At 34.9% G+C, this 20,409-nt stretch overlaps 1 protein-coding gene across 1 annotated transcript in view; it reads left to right on the top strand.

Moving 5' to 3' along the window:
• LOC140152806 (ryanodine receptor 2-like) overlaps nucleotides 1–20,409 on the top strand; it is a 231,522-nt gene that overhangs the window by 33,771 nt on the left and 177,342 nt on the right. The window contains 3 exon segments of the mRNA XM_072175306.1: nucleotides 5,973–6,068; nucleotides 10,817–10,891; nucleotides 14,880–14,955. Coding sequence (XP_072031407.1) covers nucleotides 5,973–6,068; nucleotides 10,817–10,891; nucleotides 14,880–14,955 — 247 coding nt within the window.

Raw genomic sequence — 20,409 nt, 5'->3', positions numbered from 1 at the left:
ATTGTAAGGAAACATGTATAAACCAAGGTCATTTTGATTTAATGTATCTTGTTAATTTTGGACGCACATGTAGAAAACGAGATATGTGATCTGTGATGCAATAGTTGAGTAGTGAACTGATTTATACAACAAGGCTGTGTTATAGTGTAAGCAGTACTATACAAATATTGTTACAGTAATGCATCAAAGTAGATCATTTGGACAGATACATTGGATTGATAGTTAGATAAGGTTGACGTCCACATCCATCATACTCCTCTCACACATTGTTTATTGCTAGTCATTTTGGCTATACTTATGCCAAATGTAGGCTCGTGAGGTGTTTCTGATGATGGAAATTTATAAATTCATAAAAAATAATGAAATTCAGAGATGTCCAGAGATGAAAGTTAATATATATAAAAATACAACTGAAAGGACATTACACATGAGTGAGTGATGTATGATAAATTTGGTTGAAATTGTACTCTTTACATTAACTCAGTTTTAATAGAAATTTAATTAAGGGCTTTTATTCATTAAAAAAACCCAAAGATCATAATTATACAAAGCAAAATACAGTGCAGTGATTGATATGACGTATTGCAATTGTACCATCTATGTCATGCAAGTGACCTGAATAACCCAAGATGAGTAGGTGTTTTGTTTCACAAAACCTATCGGTGCGTATGATAAGAGTAAATTAATCTCATTATTTAATCCGACAGTACCGTAGGCTGTATAGGTCTCATTCCGTCAACCCTACCATATAAAGTCATTTTCAATTGACTAGTAGCTAAAAGAGCATGTAATATGGCCAGCTGAGATACCAGTAGTTAATTATATCGGTCACACAAGCGAGAGGATGTTGTCCATTGTGAATTCACAGCCGACTACAGGGAATCCCCTGATGGGCTTAGGTGTACATGATGTAAACAAAAACACCAATTGAGGAGAGCTGGATTCGAAATGGCTGCTGCTAAATAAATATCACATGTGGTAAACAAAAATATTGAGGCCAAATATCTCGTGATCGAATGCATCATATTACATCGCCAAACCAAGGGCTTTTTGCGTATTAAGTAATGTGGTTCTCAAGCAAATGACAATTCATTTTTATGCAAACAAAAAATTTACACTTTGAAACAATTGTATGTAAAAAGTCTTATTTTTGTACATTATGCAGATCTGGTTTTAAATTTGTTTTCTTCAAAATTGGGTATAAATTTTAGAACGGTCACCTTTATCATACATACATATTTTCCAGATACATGTATGATTAATAAATAGAAGATGTATTCTACAGTGTCAACAAACAAGTCTGGATCTGTCCAGTCTGATAAATGCACCAGACTGGGTAAGCTGGAAAGTTCTTTTACAGGGTGCTCCAAACACTGATCTGGCATCAGTGTGAGCAAATATTTGATTTCATATGGATGTTATCATTTGCATTCATAACCTAGGTTTTTCACAAGAAGCAAAGTGACTTCACTATTGATCAGAGATAAAAGCAAACAAAAGTAAATCTGTGATTTTGATGATTTTGGTATCAAATTTCATTGCTACGGAAGGGGGAGGTGACACTTCTCCAGCTGGCCAAGGTAGTTTTCTTCACAAGAAAACTTAACAAATGGATCTGATTTTTTTTGTCCTGCCGATATCACTAGACATGTGAGAATAAATCAAACTTTTTTTAAGTTTACTCGCCAGCTAAGGAAAATTTTGCTAAATGTTTATAGTTGGAGAAAAATCCTCCTTGGAAATGCATGTCTCTTTCATGAAAAAATCCTCAGAAACATTGCCTTTCTTTTTCAGGGAAAATTGGTAGGAATGGGTGTCTTTTTGGATGAAATGACCCTTACAAAGGGGTTAGGGTTTTGAGCCATCAGGTATACTCCCATCCAATGGGAATTAAAAAAAAAAACTGCAACTGGGAAACTGTAATGAAAACAATATTAATCTGCAACCATACTATGGATTAATATTTGAAAACACACACACATGGACATGGTTAATAATTTCTTAGAGTATGTTTGTCTCTAATAACATTAATGTGCTTGGTCAGTGATGCATGTTCACTTCAGGAAAGGTCATTGTATACTTGTGAGGTTTGTATATTTTAATTTATAAAATGATACTCTGGTCAGTGTGTTAAATATTTATATAACCTTTCGTCTCTTATGTGCATCTTAATAATCATTATTAGCATGAACGTTTGTCTGTATTGGTAATCTGTACTTAATCATGTCAAGATATTCAAATATTCCTCTTGCCAGTTATCTTGGGCTTGAAGTAAGATTTTTTGGGGCAATTATTATGAGCAAATTTTCAATGAAAAAAGGTCAAACTAAAGGATGAGGATTGAGTAATGGGCTATTCCAGAAAATAAAATAAATTTAGCATTTAAAGTCTGGATGTCCAGGTGTGTAAACGACTGGAATTCCAGTTGCCAATGTTACTGGAAAAAGCTTGGAAATGCAATTAAATGTATAAAAAAATTGTGAGATTGTCGGAAATGACTTCTCAAATTGAGGATTTCTGATTTTGAACTATTTTTCTGATGGATATGTTTGCCTTTGGCCACTTTAAAAAGTCTGGATTTCCAACAATCACAACTGGACAAAAAGTCCAGAAATCTGAACATCTCCATTAGGGGTGTGCATCTATTTTTTGGAAGTGTATCTGTGTGTGTGCAACTGTATTTCAATTTTGCAGCCTTTATATGCGAGCATATTATTCTGTGATTCTGAGTACGTTGAGTAAACATGGTAAAGAATAATGTAGTGATGGCAATACAAATCTCCAGTTGAGAAGAACTATTTGAATATGCCATCAAAAATTAAGCGCATTAAATACACCCTGTATATTACACGATGCTTTCAGTGAACCAAATGTTCGCTGTTGCTATAATCATGGCCTCTGTCATCGACCTATACTATCATAAGCCAGCCAGTCATGCCAAGTACATGTAACATTTGAAAAGTCTGAATTCTCTCAGCCGACTGCCAGCATAATCCATACCATCTGACTTCAACATTACTAGTATGTAGTAGTAATTTCAGTGACAAATGAGATTTGTGCTAGTGTTTTAGGGATGGCAACGTGATGAAGAGCACTGGTTATTCTGGTGACATTTTCTTAAGCTTATTCTTGATGCAATGATGTGGTTGTAGACTTGTTATGAACCAGAGCAGCCTCATATCCTGTTACAAAGTTCACTAACCTGCAGTTATTAAAATCATACAAATTGATGCGGGGAACGAGTTGTGAAACGTGATAAACCGCGGCTGCTCAAATGAAGGTTTCGGCATATTTGTGATGCACTAAAGAAAAATGTTGTTAAAATTAATTTTGAGATCTAACCACAAGCATGTTTGCTTCTATTTCCCAAGGAACCATATATAATGTTATGTTTATGTGCGCATTTTGCTGCTGTTGCAAACATCCTCTCTGCTATGATTTTCAGTTGTAATTTTGGCTTGGAGAATTGGGCTATTCCAGTTGAAATCCATGCACCCTTTAAGACATAATCTTAATCTCCCACACAGGGGGTGTAGATTTCAAATGGAGTCACCCATTCAGGTAACCCCATTTGAAATTCACACTCCCTGTGTGGAAGCTTTAGGTCATGTCTTGCATAGGGGGTGTGAGGATTTAGACTGGAATAGCCCATTGGTTTTTTTAAGTGGCTTTGTTCTTCTAGAGGTGTTACTACTTTGTTTACTACAACAGTAATATACATAGAAAAATCAAAGTTTATAATGGCCCTAAGAAACACATCAATGTTTTAATCATGGTTTTCAGAGAAGAAAGACAAAAGCAAATCCCAATATAATAACTTTTTGATGTAGGACATTACAGTGATATTACCATTTCCAGCAATACCAATGTAAAAGATTTTCATATCAAAATTAGAGTATCAGTATAGTCTATAGATGGATTGCACGTACAATCGTACATAAAATTAAACAAAGTATTCATTTTTAACATTTACCAATTTTAGCGAAGAAGACTCAGTGCCAAAACCACTTTCTGTACAAGTACAAACCATGTTTCTTTGTGATAAAGTCAAAAGCCCAAAAATTAAAAAATTTGCATGCAAGTTTTTCTTGCCCATCCTGTATCATTTTGAACCAAATCTTTATATAACACCATAGCTGTTGTTCCTACCTTAATGTTCTTGGAAGTGATCCATTCACTTTGTCATTTGAAATATTACAAGCATCAAACTTGCCTTCCTGTTATATATCACATCTAGAGGAAGATACCTGGCTGATTTACATACAATGCTTCTTATTTTATGGTTCTTTCTTACCGATATGTATAAGAGAATTAAGGGATCTTAGTTCTAGGAAAAATAAATTGACACTTTGATCTATTTTATAGCTAACCTTTCTTTTGAAAACTGTTGCAATTGAAAGCAGAACAATGAGCATCTTTTTTCAGTATAGTATATGCCGCTGAAAAAATGCAATGCTCATTGCAACTAGCTGCAACTGCCTAGTAATGATATGGGCATTGTACATTGTTTCATATAGTGTGATATCCAAATTATATACATCACTGTTTCTAAAAACACTTGTAGTGAGATATCAGATGCTCAGAGGAGAATTCCATTGCACAACAAGAAAAGATATAATATATAGACTTTCCTGATTTTCGGAACTGTTTGGCAGTGTTGAAACAGGCATCAGGCAACATATTGTATCCATATCAACATGTTAATTTTAATTTTCTGAAAATAGAGAGATCATAATTGTGAATGCTTCATGAGTTTTTCACCTAATTAATGAATTGCATAATAAGTTATAGAAGAAAAAGAAAGCAAAGGGATTTAGAAAGTTTTGAAATTGTAGCACGTATAATAATTTGGATACAAATACTTTGTGTGTCTGGTGGCACTAATATGGTTGTATATAGCATCAGTGAAATTAAGTGGGAGACGGGAGCCGTTTGGCCCCCAGAAACTCTGAAATGGTTCCATCTCAATTGTAGTTGACCAGGGGACACTTTTCTTACAAAACTGGCCCCCTGGATAGTGAACCAAAAATATAAAATTAAAAGCAACTAGTGCTTATTCCAATATCTGTGATTTAACTCATCCAGCACATCTTTATTTTTATTGGCCCCTTGGTAATTGGAAATGGCCCCTGGTTCCTCCCAATCTTGGTAAACCAGGGGCTACTTTTTTGCCAAAGTGGCCCCTGGTTCAAGCTCTCTTATTTTCACCCTTGTTGTATAGTGTGTAAAGGCTATTTTTCACCTTTTTTTATTTGATGTGAAATATTTAATGCAACCCATCACATATTTGTTTCAATCTATTTTGTAATTCTAACAAAGGTTTGGTTGCAAAAGAAAGATAACTTATTTATGTCAAGTAAAGTGGCCACCAAATATTTGATGTTGAATACTTTTTCAACAAAACATCCACTAGAAGATGAAAATTACTCAAAATGGAGTGAATAATAAATACTTGTTGCATCAATTATTCTTATGAATCAGGACTATATAAATAAGGCTGATGTTTACCATGAGAAATCAATACCTAATATCAAGGAAATACAATATTTCCTCGAATAGTCGCCCCCGGGAGGCGTTGCATTTTCCAAAAGGGGGGATGTTTATTAGAGGTCATTTTTAGAATGATAATTCCTGTTAAAATAATTAGGTAAGCTTAAAAGTCACGCTGAAATGACGAATATTATGAACTTAGGAAAGATGACTTCCGGTTCACTTTCGGGTTTAAGATAAGATTTTCGCCAACTACCAACAACATGTGTGCACTTTGGTAAGCTTACTATACAAGATAGCATGGAAATAGCAGCATTTTTGACAAATCTTGGTTGAAAAAAAGTGCTTGGGGCGTTTATTTGAAGGTAATTCCAGGAAATACGGTATGCATTTCTGCAACATTTGTGTACTATTTTCATTCATATGACACAGTTACCCTAGTTTACATAACTATTATTTTCTTATTCTGTGTTTCATTTCAGCACATCCCAATCAACTTACAGTCATGTGTATTCATCCTAGAACAAGCCTTGTCTGTGAGGGCGCTTCAAGAAATGGTTGTTGCAGATACAGTAGAGGTAAGATTTGAATTCAGTGTAAATTATTTATTGTTTAAGATGCAATAAACTACCTTTTAACCTTTTACAAATAAATTAAGAAAATAAGGAGTATGTATCACACTCTTATAGTGTCACCTATTAGGAAGTACTTTCTGAAATACCAAGATTTTTAGACGAAAGAGACGAAAGGCAGACACACTCCACACAAAAATTACAATATATTGATCATACAATAATATATGTTTTTACAACAGCCTGTATTAGTAATATGATTGCTCAAACTCTAAATGTTTTGTGGAGGGAGTTTGCCAAGGAAAAAAAACCCACTTGCTTAGAGGGATATATGCTTGTGGATAGAATTCTGCAGTATATTTATCAGGAGATTAGAATCCACCAGCAGAAGTGATATTTTCCGGATCCATAGAGAGCTGAATAATCCGAGGGAACATTTTCTTGGAAAATCATAAATCTTGTGAATGATAATGGCCAAGAGTTTGCAGATAATAAATGAATTAAATGATGCTGTCTAGTATCAATGTCTGAAACCAGTTCAGATAATATTTGATAAGTTTTAATTTGAGCATCCATGTGACCTCGGAAAGCAAGTTTGTGAAAGCACATAATGTTATTAGTTACCCCATGTTTGTTCACGAAATACGGGAAAATATCTACTATCTGGTGCCATATTCCATGAAGCTGAAGTAACAATTGAATACCTGAGTGGAAGAAGGGCCCAAATCCAATTTTTTACAAAAATGAGTTAGACCCAGCATTTTATTGCCAGCAGACTGTTCTTCCTTGTGTGTGAAAGATGAGCCAAAATCCACTCTCTAAATAGTCTTCCACGTATACTTAATCATGGTTTTCATGGAAGAAAGGCCCAACTCCATGGAGTTGGACCCTTCTTCCACAAATATTGGGTTAAAGAGGAATTTTGTTCATCCATGAAATCGGCTTTTTACTACAATAAACTTTCTTGCTAACATATTACATGTTTCTACTTGTACAATTAATAGGTAATTACTAAATTTCTGTAGCTATTTACAACACATCTGCTTACGGAATTGGCATTTGCAGTATATTAGTGGAAGAAGGGCCCAACTCCAGCTTGTATTAGGACCCGTACCGTTGCCATGGAAATATCATATATAATTTCGAATGCATGTAATACTGTATGTTCATTTATTAAAGGTCCCCTGAAGATAAAAAGAATCTGTCTATAAAACTTTTCCAAATATTAAGTTTTTTCTTAATATCTCAAAAACAGTTTTCATGGAGTTGGGCCCTTCTTCCACTCAGGTATTCAATTTTATCCTTTAGTGAGCATGAATTTTGTTATCTTCCGACCTGTTCGTATACTTTGCTGAAGGAATTTAGTTTGATAATCTTACTACAAAGTAGGCCAGTTTCCTCCTTGCTTTTTTAACAGTGCAGCCATGTTGCGTGTGAAGTATGCGCGCGAGTCTTAGGATATCGCGCAAGTCATGTTACGCAGACGCGCGCGTGTTAAGGCAACTCAGGTAATACAGGAAATATTACCTGCCTGCTTAATTAATGAGGAGTAAGCAGGTAATACAGATCTTTATCCAAGTGATGTTTGACCATTGAGATTGCAGAATTCTGATCAACTAAAGGATAAGTGATGTATCCCCGGGGATGCATCCTTATATTTTTCAGGGTGCACACCAGTAAATAGCTCCCATTGACTTTCTGTACAAACAGGGTCCAGGAAAACATCATTTTCTTGACTCCAGAGCGACTCAGTTCTTCAAAACTTACCCTTTCTGCAAGTCAAAGGTCAGATGAAGAAATTATATACGGAGTCCAGCATTTTTTCCCAGAAAAATGCCGACTAGATCACCCAATAGCCCATACAGCGTACGCCACCTTACAAATAGCTTGGTGTTTCTGAAATGTAACACATTTTGAAAGTTTAGCCAAATTGTAATAAAAAGTCAGATCCTGCTCATTTTTCACAGACAATCTATTTCCCAGGCCTAAATGAGGATTAAATATGAATCAGGGCCTAATAGTTGGGTTTTAAGCCTTTTCTAATGGATTTAATTCAGTTGTATTGCACGTTTCCTCGTTTGAAGGATATATTCTGATCCCATGCTCAACATGAAAAAATCCACACATTTTTTCAGAAAAGCAATCCCTGTGTCATACTAAACAATCGCAAGGAGCGTCTATATCTGATCGATAAGTTACAAGCATACCCTGGTGTCAACACGCCACCAGCGACGTGAAAGCAACTTTGGTGCTACATTACTAGCCACAACTGAATGCTACTGTACGAATGCTACCAGCATTAAGATAATGAAAAGAACTTTTCTCAAAATCATGCTAATCCCTTTCTGTAATTAGAATACATCTTGAGATACATATGAGATGGGACACTAGAAAATGGTCTAACATGGAAAGCATATTGGTGTCATGATTTCTATTAATTTATCCCAAATTAGCTGCTATAATCACTTTTATTCATAAACATACATTGAGAAGTCCTCTTGATATTATGAACCATTGTTCAAAGTCTTCTCAAGGAATTGAAATGTACAGATGGTGTGAATTATTAGTTTGACATCTAGGTTGTATGTCTTGTATTACATGAACCAAGCCTGAAGATGACATTACTTGAACTTATGTGATGAATAAGGGACCAAAATAAATGTCTGTCTGCATAAAGTGAAAGAAAATATTGCTAAGGTAAATCGGGAGTTTGTGTGCTTTTGGATTTTATCGGGGGATTTTATGAGCTGAGGATCTTCAACTAATGATTTCAGATTTTTGGGGTGTCACAGTGCCTAAACAATAGGAATCTACAATTTTATTTTTGACTGGACAGCAGTATTTTTAGAATGGCAAAAGGTTGATGTTAGCTTGTGGCAAGTGTGTTCTTATGGGTTTTTTTTGGAGAGTACCTTTCCCCTCAAATTAAGCTCCAAACTCTCATATCTCCATATATTTATAAGGACATTTGCCTTTTTCTTAGTTTTCAAATTAATTTCTTAGTTTTCAAATTTTAGACCCTTCTAATTGACAATTTCAACCCCCCCCCCCCCAAATTAATTAAGACCACTGGGCATTAACAGATGGGGAAGGGGCAGGGATTAGACTTTCCCCTCAAAAATATTTTCAGGGGAAATCAGGTTTAAAAAAAATACAAAAAATGCACTGTGTATAGTAGATCTATAATTGGTTCTGAATCAGTCTGCATTCAGATGCACTATAATTGGTCCTAAACCTTAACTCTTTCAACGCGAGTGTCGACTGCAGACGACAAGTATCAATTTTTAAACAGAATTGTAAATGTTCATTACCATATTTGGAATCGGTATAAAAAATGCATTAAAATGAGTACAATTTTACAAGCCTAGATTCAAACTTGGTACATTATGTCGAGAGTTCAGAACCAGAAAGCCATAACTCACTAAGACCAGTTCTCACAAAATGAGCATAAAGTTGGCTCCTTGCTTTGGTCTTCACCCGGTCTTCAAAAATCAATATTTCCTCCACAATGTCTTTTGTCTTCTATTGAATTGTGTCATGATTATGGACTGTATCTTCTATAGTGCCCTGGTGACTTTATGCTCATTTTATGGGAGCAGGTGATTGTGAGTTGAGGCTTTCTGGCTATCAACCCTCGATGTGTTGAAGCCTATTGCTAGCACGAAGAGCATTAAGATTGTAAAAGCATAGGAATGAGCCACAGGCTGCCAAGACAAGTTCACAACCCTCATAGTGTTACTTTAACATGATCTGTACTATAGGGAATCACATAGGAATAATGAGAATCATGTCTCAGACACCTTTGAATATTATAGCGCATTATACTCAGCTATAGGTTTCATTGTATCCAATATGAGCTCTAGTAATATTATTTCCAAAATGTCATGGTGTACCTCAGAAACCAAATTGCACAGTATTCTTGTGGGAAGCGCTAAATTTATTTGATTCCTGGAACTTATCTGGTATCTATTTATACAGAGCAGTAGACGATAGTGTGTCGCGTCATTACAGAACATGTCAGCACGCTTGTTTGAGGCACGATAATCGCACATTATAAACGTTGTGCTTATGTATAATACATGTAAGCAGTACGTCTAAAAGTGTAAACAAGTTTACGTGTTTGTGATGCATTCATTCATTAACATGGGAAAGTCCTCAAAAAATTTCTGGAGAAAATACAAATAGCTTTTAGATCATCCGAAGGAAAAGACTTGATGGCATCATGAGTCGTGTGTGGCGGTCTGTCTGTGTGTCAACAAATTTGTAGGCTTTTGGTTAACATTTCAAATTGCAACCATTATTATATTTTGATGAGTCCAAGTATGTGAAAATATTGGAGAAAAACACAATGATAAAATTGGATGCTTTACGCCCAATATTTTGGATTTGACTACATCTCCTCCAATATTTAAAAACATAACCGATAAATATGGGCTCAATTGATCCAATTTTATATTAAACTTGGGTCATTACTGCACAATGGGAACCTTCATGTATTGGTTATGTTCAAGGTCATATGCAGAGGTCAAAGGTTATTTTAGGTCAACTTGTAAAAAGGTCTCATGTGAACAGTTCAAATCAAGTTGACCCCTCCCTATTAAAAAAAACACAGGAACATTGTAATGTACCATGGAAGTAACACATATCTTGATTCCAGTATAACTTAATCTTTTTAAGTATTTTAGTTAGTTGAGCTTGTGTGGGGCTTATGTAAATGTAACTTATGAAATCATTATTTTCTTTTTTATTTCCAGGGCCAAGGACAAGGTGGACATCGAACCCTCTTATATGGTCATGCCATTTTACTAAGACATGCTTTAAGCGACATGGTAAGATTAATATTTTTACTGTAATACTAATACTAGTCATGAAAAGGAATATATATTGTTTCTCATCATACTTTTAGCAATTTGTAAAAATACAGTCAAACTTCTCCCCAAACTTCTCATCCTAAACTAAAGTCTTTCCACCAAGTTATTTGTCTTGTTTATTCTAAATTTTATATGAAAAATACCATAAACATACTACATATGAGACAGAAGAAATGCATTTCTTGCTAATAAAAAAGGGCAATTTTAAATTCACTTGCAAGTTGCAGTGTAATAATCACTATGAAAAAAATGTTCAGATTTAGTAGGGGTTTCCCCGTTTCTTCCCTAACACGTCAAACATTCATCCTGAAGTGTTTTGACTGTTAACACATTTTAATGTAAAGCACTTTATGTGAGCATGCTAGTATGTACCAATTTTATAAACTCTCTTTAGAGACTATTCTCTTGCCTACCTCTAGTACAGATGTAAATGCTCTTCTGTTAAAAGGGATTGGAGGGTTGAAATTGATGGGTTTTGATGTTCTTTTACTTTTTTGAAAATTTTACAAATCTGAAATCAAAAAAATTCAATGATGAAGTCTTTTACCCTTAGACAGAGAAAACGAAAAAGGACAATGACACGATTGTCAAATAAAATTTTCCCGATGTTGCTTGTTTGATTGCTAATCAACAATGATAATAAAAACATGATAGCACCCCAACGTCATCACGAGACGGCGACTCCCATTGGTTCATGGTCCCTGCCAACAATAACAACAACTGCCCGACCTGGACCAATGGAATCATCCCTTTTCTCAGCATGGGTAAAATGAGTTTTACTTTTACTGCGCTTTGTAAAACTGAAGTTTGCATTTAAAAAAAAATCATGTTGTCCATCATTCTATACAACCTAAATCTGAAACATTATTTTCATTTGCTCTGACAAACCCTTGCTTCAATAATCAATATTATGTTGCATGCATGTCAATCAATGGCTGTTCAAAATAACCTGATTACTTTGAAAAGTATATACTGCAAACTTTTTCCTCTGCTTCAGAAATTAACAAAAGCCAAAAATGCTGGATGTGAAATTTGTGTGACAACCTTTCTGATGGCACCCAATCACAACTATTACTAAGTGATATAACCAGTAGCTAAAGATAATGTTACATTGCTTATTAGTCTAAAATGCAGTAGGGAGAAAGTAAATTCAGTGACCGTTCATCGTACGTTGACTTTACAATTGATATCACTTATTATGCACAGGTCTGTTTCCTATAATAGCTGGCAGGTACAGTGTTATGTGATTTATTTTAATACTGAAAGCGGTGGTCAGCCGGTAGTCAAGCATGTGGTCATCCTCTTGCCTCATAGGGTGGTTTTTAATTGTTTTGTATGTCATAATTCTACTTAACGCTAAGCCATTCCTGTGATGAAAGATGCCCTCGATCGCTAGTGCTGTTAGTACATAGTAATGAAGTATTAAAGTTTTATAGCTAGTGATGAGACTCGCATATTGTGTATTGATAATGGTGTGTACACAGTTGGGCATAGCACTTATGCTAGTTGCGCATTGTGTAACGAGTCACTGGCAAGTGAATTTATGCCAATTTATGCAAATTTATGCAAGCGTAAGTTGAGACTTTATTGATGTTGCATAGTAACAAAAACCAAATAATTTTCGCCATATTATAAGCCAAACAAACTTTAGTCGGGTGCTGCTAAGAGAGGTGTCTTATTTGTACGAGGCAGGCTCATTGTGATGAGAAATGAAAACCATGTATGTACCTTGCTAACATTTTAGGCATCCATGACCTTCAGATAATAATACTGACTGGCTGAATGTTATGTTTGGGAACTTTGACCTGCAAACTTCTCAAATGGCTGTATAGTTTCACAATTTTATCAAAGTAGTACATTCTGTGATCATTGTCACATGAATTTATAAATTGAAGGAGGAGGCTAGAGCTGTTTATCTGTCTACCATCTCATTGCTGCACTAGAACTCAGTCTCACAGTTTTAAACTGTGTAGCCACAATTTCATAAAACTATCTGAACAAATAGATGAATTTATTGATGAGTGCTACAAAATGACAACATTTGCTCACCATATAACTATATATTTCTATTGACAACACTAAAATATACAAAATATGGTAAGACGTGCTCTCTTCCTTTACCTTATTATTGCAGCATATTTAATGTCAGCATGCATATAGGTGTAGTTACTTAAAGGCAAGTATGCTGACATTTATGACTATTACTGACCCTGCTGTGTTGCATCTTGTCATTTATCGACAGCACAGAGCATTTAGATTGAAAACAGAAGAATAAAAGCATAGATGGTGAGATCTCCTTCACTATCTATGATAAAAGCCACAAAATACTAATTTAATGTTGATATTTAATCAAAATATGCATATGAAATCCCATAAAGTCTCCTGAAATGATACACTCCCATACATTGTATGATTTGTGATTAATTGATTGCTATTTCACAATCAACAGCAGATGAACAAGAAAATTCAGTTCATACATGTCTTACATTTACATCCTAGTATTGACAGTAATCTGGCCAACTAGACAGGAAATGGAAGCTTGAAAAACAAAATCATTAAACATTTATAATTTTAAAGTCAAAGTCAGTTTCTATTAAGCAAAATAGCCCAAAATTATAATATCTTGTTTGATCTGTGATTGGTTAGTAAAATAATAATAATAGGCAAGAAAATTCAGTTGATACTGATCACTTTTAGCTGATAATATTCACATGCCCAAATAAACCCAACACAATCTTGCCTTGATCAAAAGAATAACATGTTTTTCCAGTATACGTAACCAGCAGGGATTGGAAGTGTTTTCTCTCCAAGTTGTAACACTAGAATACTGGAGCCCTACCAAGTCATAATGCAGTATGTGCTTTGTGACTTACGCAGAGATACTGTGTTTTACTTTGGAAGAAGACAGATTCAAAATTCAATCTAATAAGAGCACAGTACCTGCTATATTGTTTACTTGTAGATACAGCATTGTGACTCTAGGAGAAGACTGGTTCTTAGGCACCTGTCACCCAAGTAAAAAGGATGCACCTGTTATGTTATTTATTTGCACATACTTCCTTTTCACTCAGATGGGCAGCTTGTTTAACAGGGATTGTTAACAATCTTGCCAGAACATTATACCTTAGTATACACCAAGGGGTTTCAAAACATGCCTGTCTCTTATTCTTATCGTATATGACATGTTATCTTAGGTAGATAGCAACAAGTTGTCAATTTGATCACAACTAATGCACTGGAGAATAGGGATAATGTAATTAAGTTCATTTACCTGTTCTTTTTTATGTAACAAAGATCTGTTTTGAAAGTTAATAATAGTATCAATAATTGGAATAGAAGTAAAGGGAACATCTGTGCTAATTAAATGAAACGTCTTGGATTTCTAGTGAAACCTCTTTTTGCTGATTAGATATAGAATATATAGTTAGAGATATCAAAGTAAGAAAATAATTTTGGGGAAAAAACACAAGAAAATTGTACAGGACTCAGAAGACCTGGAACAAATCTTAGACATTCATTCAAAGATATGCTTTTAGCTTTAAAATGTTTTGTTTTTGTTTGTTTGTAGCTTAAAGATGTTTTGTTTTTGTTTGTTTGTGTCTTTAAGAGCTTTCTTTTACTAAATAATTCAGCTTTCCAGATTTTAATTTCCAGAACATGATGCTGGGTGTACCTCAGTGGCCACTTGCAATACCAACAATAAAAGTAACAACAACACTGGAAATAAACAAACTCCATGTCTACAGAGGAAATCAATAATATGTACCTGAATTTTCAAATTCCATCCGAGATGAAACAATAAGTTTATACTATAAGCCTATGGGTTCCAAAACAAGAAATAAATAACTGCTGTCTCCCTAAAGGTCTTGATGCAAAAGAGTCCTCTTATTGTTTTCCAGAAAGGAAAAACCCTGCTGATTTGAAATTATTGTCTTGTTATTTTCAGTTCCTGGCTTGCCTTTCTACCAGTACCTCATCAGACAAACTAGCCTTTGATGTCGGGTTGCAAGAAACATTTCAAGGTAAGTTATCCAGGTACAGTTTCTCCACTCTGAAGTACAAAGTGACAATGTGCGTGTATGCAGCGCGTAAACAGTGTGGCAGTGCTGCGTCTCTGCTGATGTATGCGTGCCTTCAAAGACGACACAATGTGTGCGTCCGCGTCGGTACTTTGTACTTCAGAGTAGACAAAGTCCAACAAAGAGAGCAGACTCCACCATGTTTTTGTATCTCTTATGGATGGATTACTTCACCATGCACCTGCCAAATTTTGATTTATAATTTTGATTTGCATTATGCTGATAGCATGCACACTGCATGCTACACTGCGCGCTACAGGCACAAACCTGTGGAATGCTTAAGTTTAAAGATGCACATTACCATTTGATTTCGGACCTTTGCCAATAAATGGCAGAGGTATACCAGAGGTACACTATTTTGGTCTCCATGTGTGACATACCAATATGGTGGATTTACTACAGCATTATGCACTAAGTCTGATCTGTTTTTGTCTAATCTCATTGAAGTCCAAAAATTTTACATCTTCTTGTGAAGATGTTGGACTAGTATGTTGAACTAAACTTTGGTTCACCTCAAGCTCGGTAGTGCCGTAGGTGCGTATTCCACTGATTGTAGTATCAAATCGCATCAAGAACGTACAATACCACTTTGTCGGCATGCTTGCGGTGCAACCGCAAAAAAGTATTGACATCACTGTCGAACTTGAGGTGAGTCAATGTATAGCAACACCAGTAAAAAGGAAATGAAATACTTATTGAATCAATATCAACATTTTATGTCATAACATCAGTGTCCTTGCAAATAGGAATAAAGATTATCGCCATGTCAGCCAAAATAGCCTCATCTCCCATGACATAGCTCAATAACCTCATGTTACCATCATTGCTCACAATTGTGACCTCATATGTGTGGAGTATGAGTTTTTGTTCCCAAGTCAGCCAAAGGTCATTCCTTGAATATGGGGCTAAAAGGACTCTGCCCTGTTATATGAGAAGGCTTGAGATTCAAGTGTATCCCAAGATGACCTCTGGCAATAACTTGTGTATTATTGTGTGAATAGGTTGATCAAGGTGTTTGCATAGTGTGGATGACACTTGAACCGATAGCTGGTGAGGAATTATATTGGGTATAAAAATAACCATGGCTTAAAACAATGTGGATGAATGAATGTCAGCTGAATTCTAAGATTCTATCTGTAATAATTATGATCTCATGAAGCAAAGTTGCCAAAACAAATCTGTGTTGGATTGCAAAGAACAATATGTTTGGTTCACAGCATTTTCACAATTTGAAAAAAAGCATGTGATTTTTTTTAAATTGACTTTTTTTTATAAAGGCCGGTAGGAAAAAGAAATATTTGCGAGTTTGAAAATTTTCATTTCCTTGTGCTTGAGCAAGTTTTTAAAATGATCAATTATTATCACCTCTACTAAAGTTTGTTCAGCTTATAATTGGCGAAAAAAAATGAGACTCATAACATTGCGTATTGATATAGTATGATATGATGTGCATGCAGGTGGGTGCAGCACTTATGCTAGTTGCATGTTTTGTAATGCATGACTGTCACACACTTAAGTGAATGTACCCGAGCGTAAATTCAATTGGAACTATATTGAAGCGAGCAGTACCAAAAACCGAATAATTTTCGCCAAATTTAAGCCGACCAAACTTCAAATATTTTTTACTAGGATCTAAAACATGCTCATCCATCAGGACACAGTTCTTTAATTCTAATATTCTTGTACTGCAATAGATTGACCTTTGAATGCATAGGATATACAAACTCATACCTAACAACTGGAGTTCAACTCTTGAGCTATGACTGTTGAGAATAGATTTAATTGAACCATGCCACAAGTCATGATGCTATTTAGGTTAATAGTGTTCTGGCGGTCCCATGATGTACATAATTTACAGGGTTGGCTTAATGCATTTGCAGATTATATGAACAAAAACGGATATAAAAGGCGAGATTTCCTGTCAAATTGCAAGTCACTTTAATGAAAAGAAATCTACATTGAATGAGATGTAAATGTCAAAGGTGTTTCTTTTGTAATGTCTGATAGTGTTTCAAAATATACCGGGAAAATATATTAGCTTTCAAGCTGAAATAGTGTTTTATTCGCAAGCGATGAGCTGTTGAGGTTTGGCAAAATAAAGGTCAGTTTATAGTGGTGATGTTCATTGTGTGTTTTCCTCTTGCCACAAACGCAGTAGCCAGTTTGCACACAGCGCTATTTCACCGCGACACACTGACAAAACGTGTGAAGAAATACAAATATAAAACCCTGAACAGAACTACGAGTTATTTAAGCATCAAACTGGCATTACCTTCATGTAAGCATACTTAGAGCTAGTCTAGTATCAAGACAGCAATTATACACAGCTTGTAGAATGAAGCTGCCTAATCCCTCAGTGAAGTCTTGAGGCTGATTTTGTGTATGCTTACATGAAGGAAAGACCATAAAACTATGGTAAAGATGCAAAATCGCAGTGGAGAACGGAAACAGTGTGTTTGTCATAACCAGAATGACACACTGCCGCATACTTAAAAATGTCAATCTGTATGCACACTGGCCTTAAGTCATTTTTTTGTTTCTCTCTGCTTTTGAAAAAACAAACAGATTACTGGTGACCATGGTGACTAGAATATCATTTCATTTGTTGCTAAAAGCAGAGGTTTTTAGCACAAAGTTGAGATTTCTGGAGTAATTTAGACATTAAAAGCTCAGGTTCTTATACAAGAATGAATGACAACAAGTGTTAAGGGATCCATAAACATTTTGTGAGATGGTAGCCTCCCTCACCCTCTGATCCCAATGAAACTCTGGTATAAAATAAAATCTGCTGCTCTTTGAATTTGCTAGTGTATTTTCCATTCAAATTCAATGCATGCATCCTGTGTTAGAAATGTTGTATATTTTTTAATATAAGTGATTTTTACTTACAAATACAAGTTACTTCATGTTTCAACAGTGTAAAGCTAAAGCCATAAGCAGAGCTGAGCTTACATGTGAGACACAAATGTTTGATAGCTTTGAATCATAAAATAAGTCAATTTTAGAGGTATTTTATTTCACAAGTAAGCAATGACCAGCATTATCATGGGGACTTGATTTTTGTAATCTATGAATTCCAGTGTTACTTTATATAAGCTTGTCAAAATGCATCAAATTAGTATATTTGTAGGTATTGTTTGTGAATCTGGGCTCATAACAAAATTTAATACCTGCAAAATAAACTAGTTCTGCAATATATACGCAGAGATAATCATTCGGTGCCATAAAATCCATAACACTAGTTTTGTCCTGATTTAACAATCTGTGACGCAGCATCACATACATCAATTAGAGCATGATGACAGTGATGCGACATAAAAATAAACTCGCAGATGAACAATATTTTGCTTTGAAAATTGTTAATTTATTCAACTAGATTTTGTTTTGTAGTTACTCTGGCAAGCTTTGTATATTTTATGCAACATTACAATGTAAAATCTGTCAAAAGATCAAGCACTGAGGCAGACATGAATTTGTGGAATGGTTAATAATTATTATCAATTATCTCATAGCAGCTGTTGTTTATAAGGGTTTAGATGCAACAGTGAATATGATGGTATTTATGTCAGCTAGTCCCGTGAAAAACAAGGTCATTAAATATAATGTAGAGCTTGCTTGTTGCATGACTGCGAGTGTGAATGCAGGTTGATAAATTTAGAATGGGGAGAAATACCTCTTTGCCTGTTATGTTGGCTTGCTTGATTGAAAAGGTTATTATGGTCTGCCTTCGGTAGTGAAATCAACAGTGTGCAATACCTTTGAAAAGGGAAGATTGGAGATATGTTTTGAACAAAAATAGTACTTTTATTCACTGATGCTATATTTAGGTGTAATGGTGTTTCAGACATCTTTTTATTGATTGATAATGGACATTTGCGAAGTGTCAAATATAAATAGAATTGGCTGTATAAGAAAGGTATTATATTGCAAGATTTGAAAGAAAAAACAATATAATATAATAGATAATAGTACCAGGATAGATTTTACTTGCTGTATGAATTATACAAAGTTATATTTGTGTTTGTAGTTTTCCCATGACGGGTTAAATTGGAGTACTACTTACATGCATTTGGCAGGTGTTTGCAATGCTGACAAATGATTATTCAGTAGTTCTTTTTGAAAACCCAGATCATTGCTATGTTATTGTAATATTATCAAAGCAATATTTACGCTTGATGCCTTCTTTGTATAATAAAAGTTTGAAGTATTAACAAAATTATTTAAAAAACACATTGAAAAAATGCATGTGTATTTTAGAGATGGACATGTCTAAAATGACTTGTTGCACACACACAGGTTTTGATATGGAACAATCAATGATTTAATTGTTCCTCTGAGATAAATGCAAATACATAACTAAGTTGAAAACAAAGTGTTGTGAGTCAGTAGACTTCTCCGTAGTCCACTTGCCAATTGTGCACTACTCTGGCTATTACATTTAAGCTTAAAACTCTGATTTAATTAATGAGTGCACAATTGATAGATTTTCACAACTGATCTTTTCAGTCACCGTGACGCCTCTGTTTGTTAGCTTCCCAAGTGGACTACTGACTTTGCCTTGAGAGTTAGGCTAACTAAAATTGGTGATGATGTAATGCATCTTTAAAAATGAATCTGGCTTGTGATTGGTCGCCCAGACCTCGTTATTGTTTAAATCCTCCCGACGCGTACTGGTACCATTATAACTATACATGGTACACAACTATCTAGGGAATGCGGCGCTTTTGTGCTGGTGGATGAACGTATGCATCTAGCGCGTATTGTACCACCATGCTTAGTCTTGTGGTTAGATTTTATTGATAAACAAGTATGATTGACAGTGTGTGAGTCATGGGTAAAGTTCTGCTTAAAAGTGAAAGTCCATAGTCGATAATAAACTGGCAGATTCTAAAATTAGAATTGTTCAGTATTGAAGTGTCATTATAATCACAGTTATAATTATGCCATTATGATATGTTGCATTCAATAATATAAGCCTCACGTAGGGCCTATACTTTACTTTTACTGTCACAAATATAATTATATAGCCTAAACTTTTTTCATAACCATTTTATACTAGTATTTTGATGTAGGCCTACTAAATATCAGTATAATTTCGAGTTCCACTGAATGCGTTCATCATGATTAATAACATTTTTATTTATCAACAATCGACTATGGCATAGTCTAGTGAGTCAGTTGATAGTATCTTATGTTGTAAGTTGCTTTCTTCTGTACAGAGCAATCTGGTGTTGTAAGTTGCTATCTTCTGTAGATAGCAATCTGGTGTTGTAAGTTACAAACTTCTGTAGATAGCAATCTGGTGTTGTAAGTTGCTATCTTCTGTAGATAGGAATCGGGTGTTGGAAGTTGCTATCTTCTGTAGGTAGGAATTTGGTGTTGTAAGTTGCTATCTTC

The sequence above is a fragment of the Amphiura filiformis genome, chromosome 5 (assembly GCF_039555335.1).
Source record: "Amphiura filiformis chromosome 5, Afil_fr2py, whole genome shotgun sequence".
NCBI classification, from domain to species: Eukaryota; Metazoa; Echinodermata; class Ophiuroidea; order Amphilepidida; family Amphiuridae; genus Amphiura; species Amphiura filiformis.
Note: the sequence above shows the minus strand (reverse complement) of the source record. Positions and strands in the feature narration are given on the sequence as shown.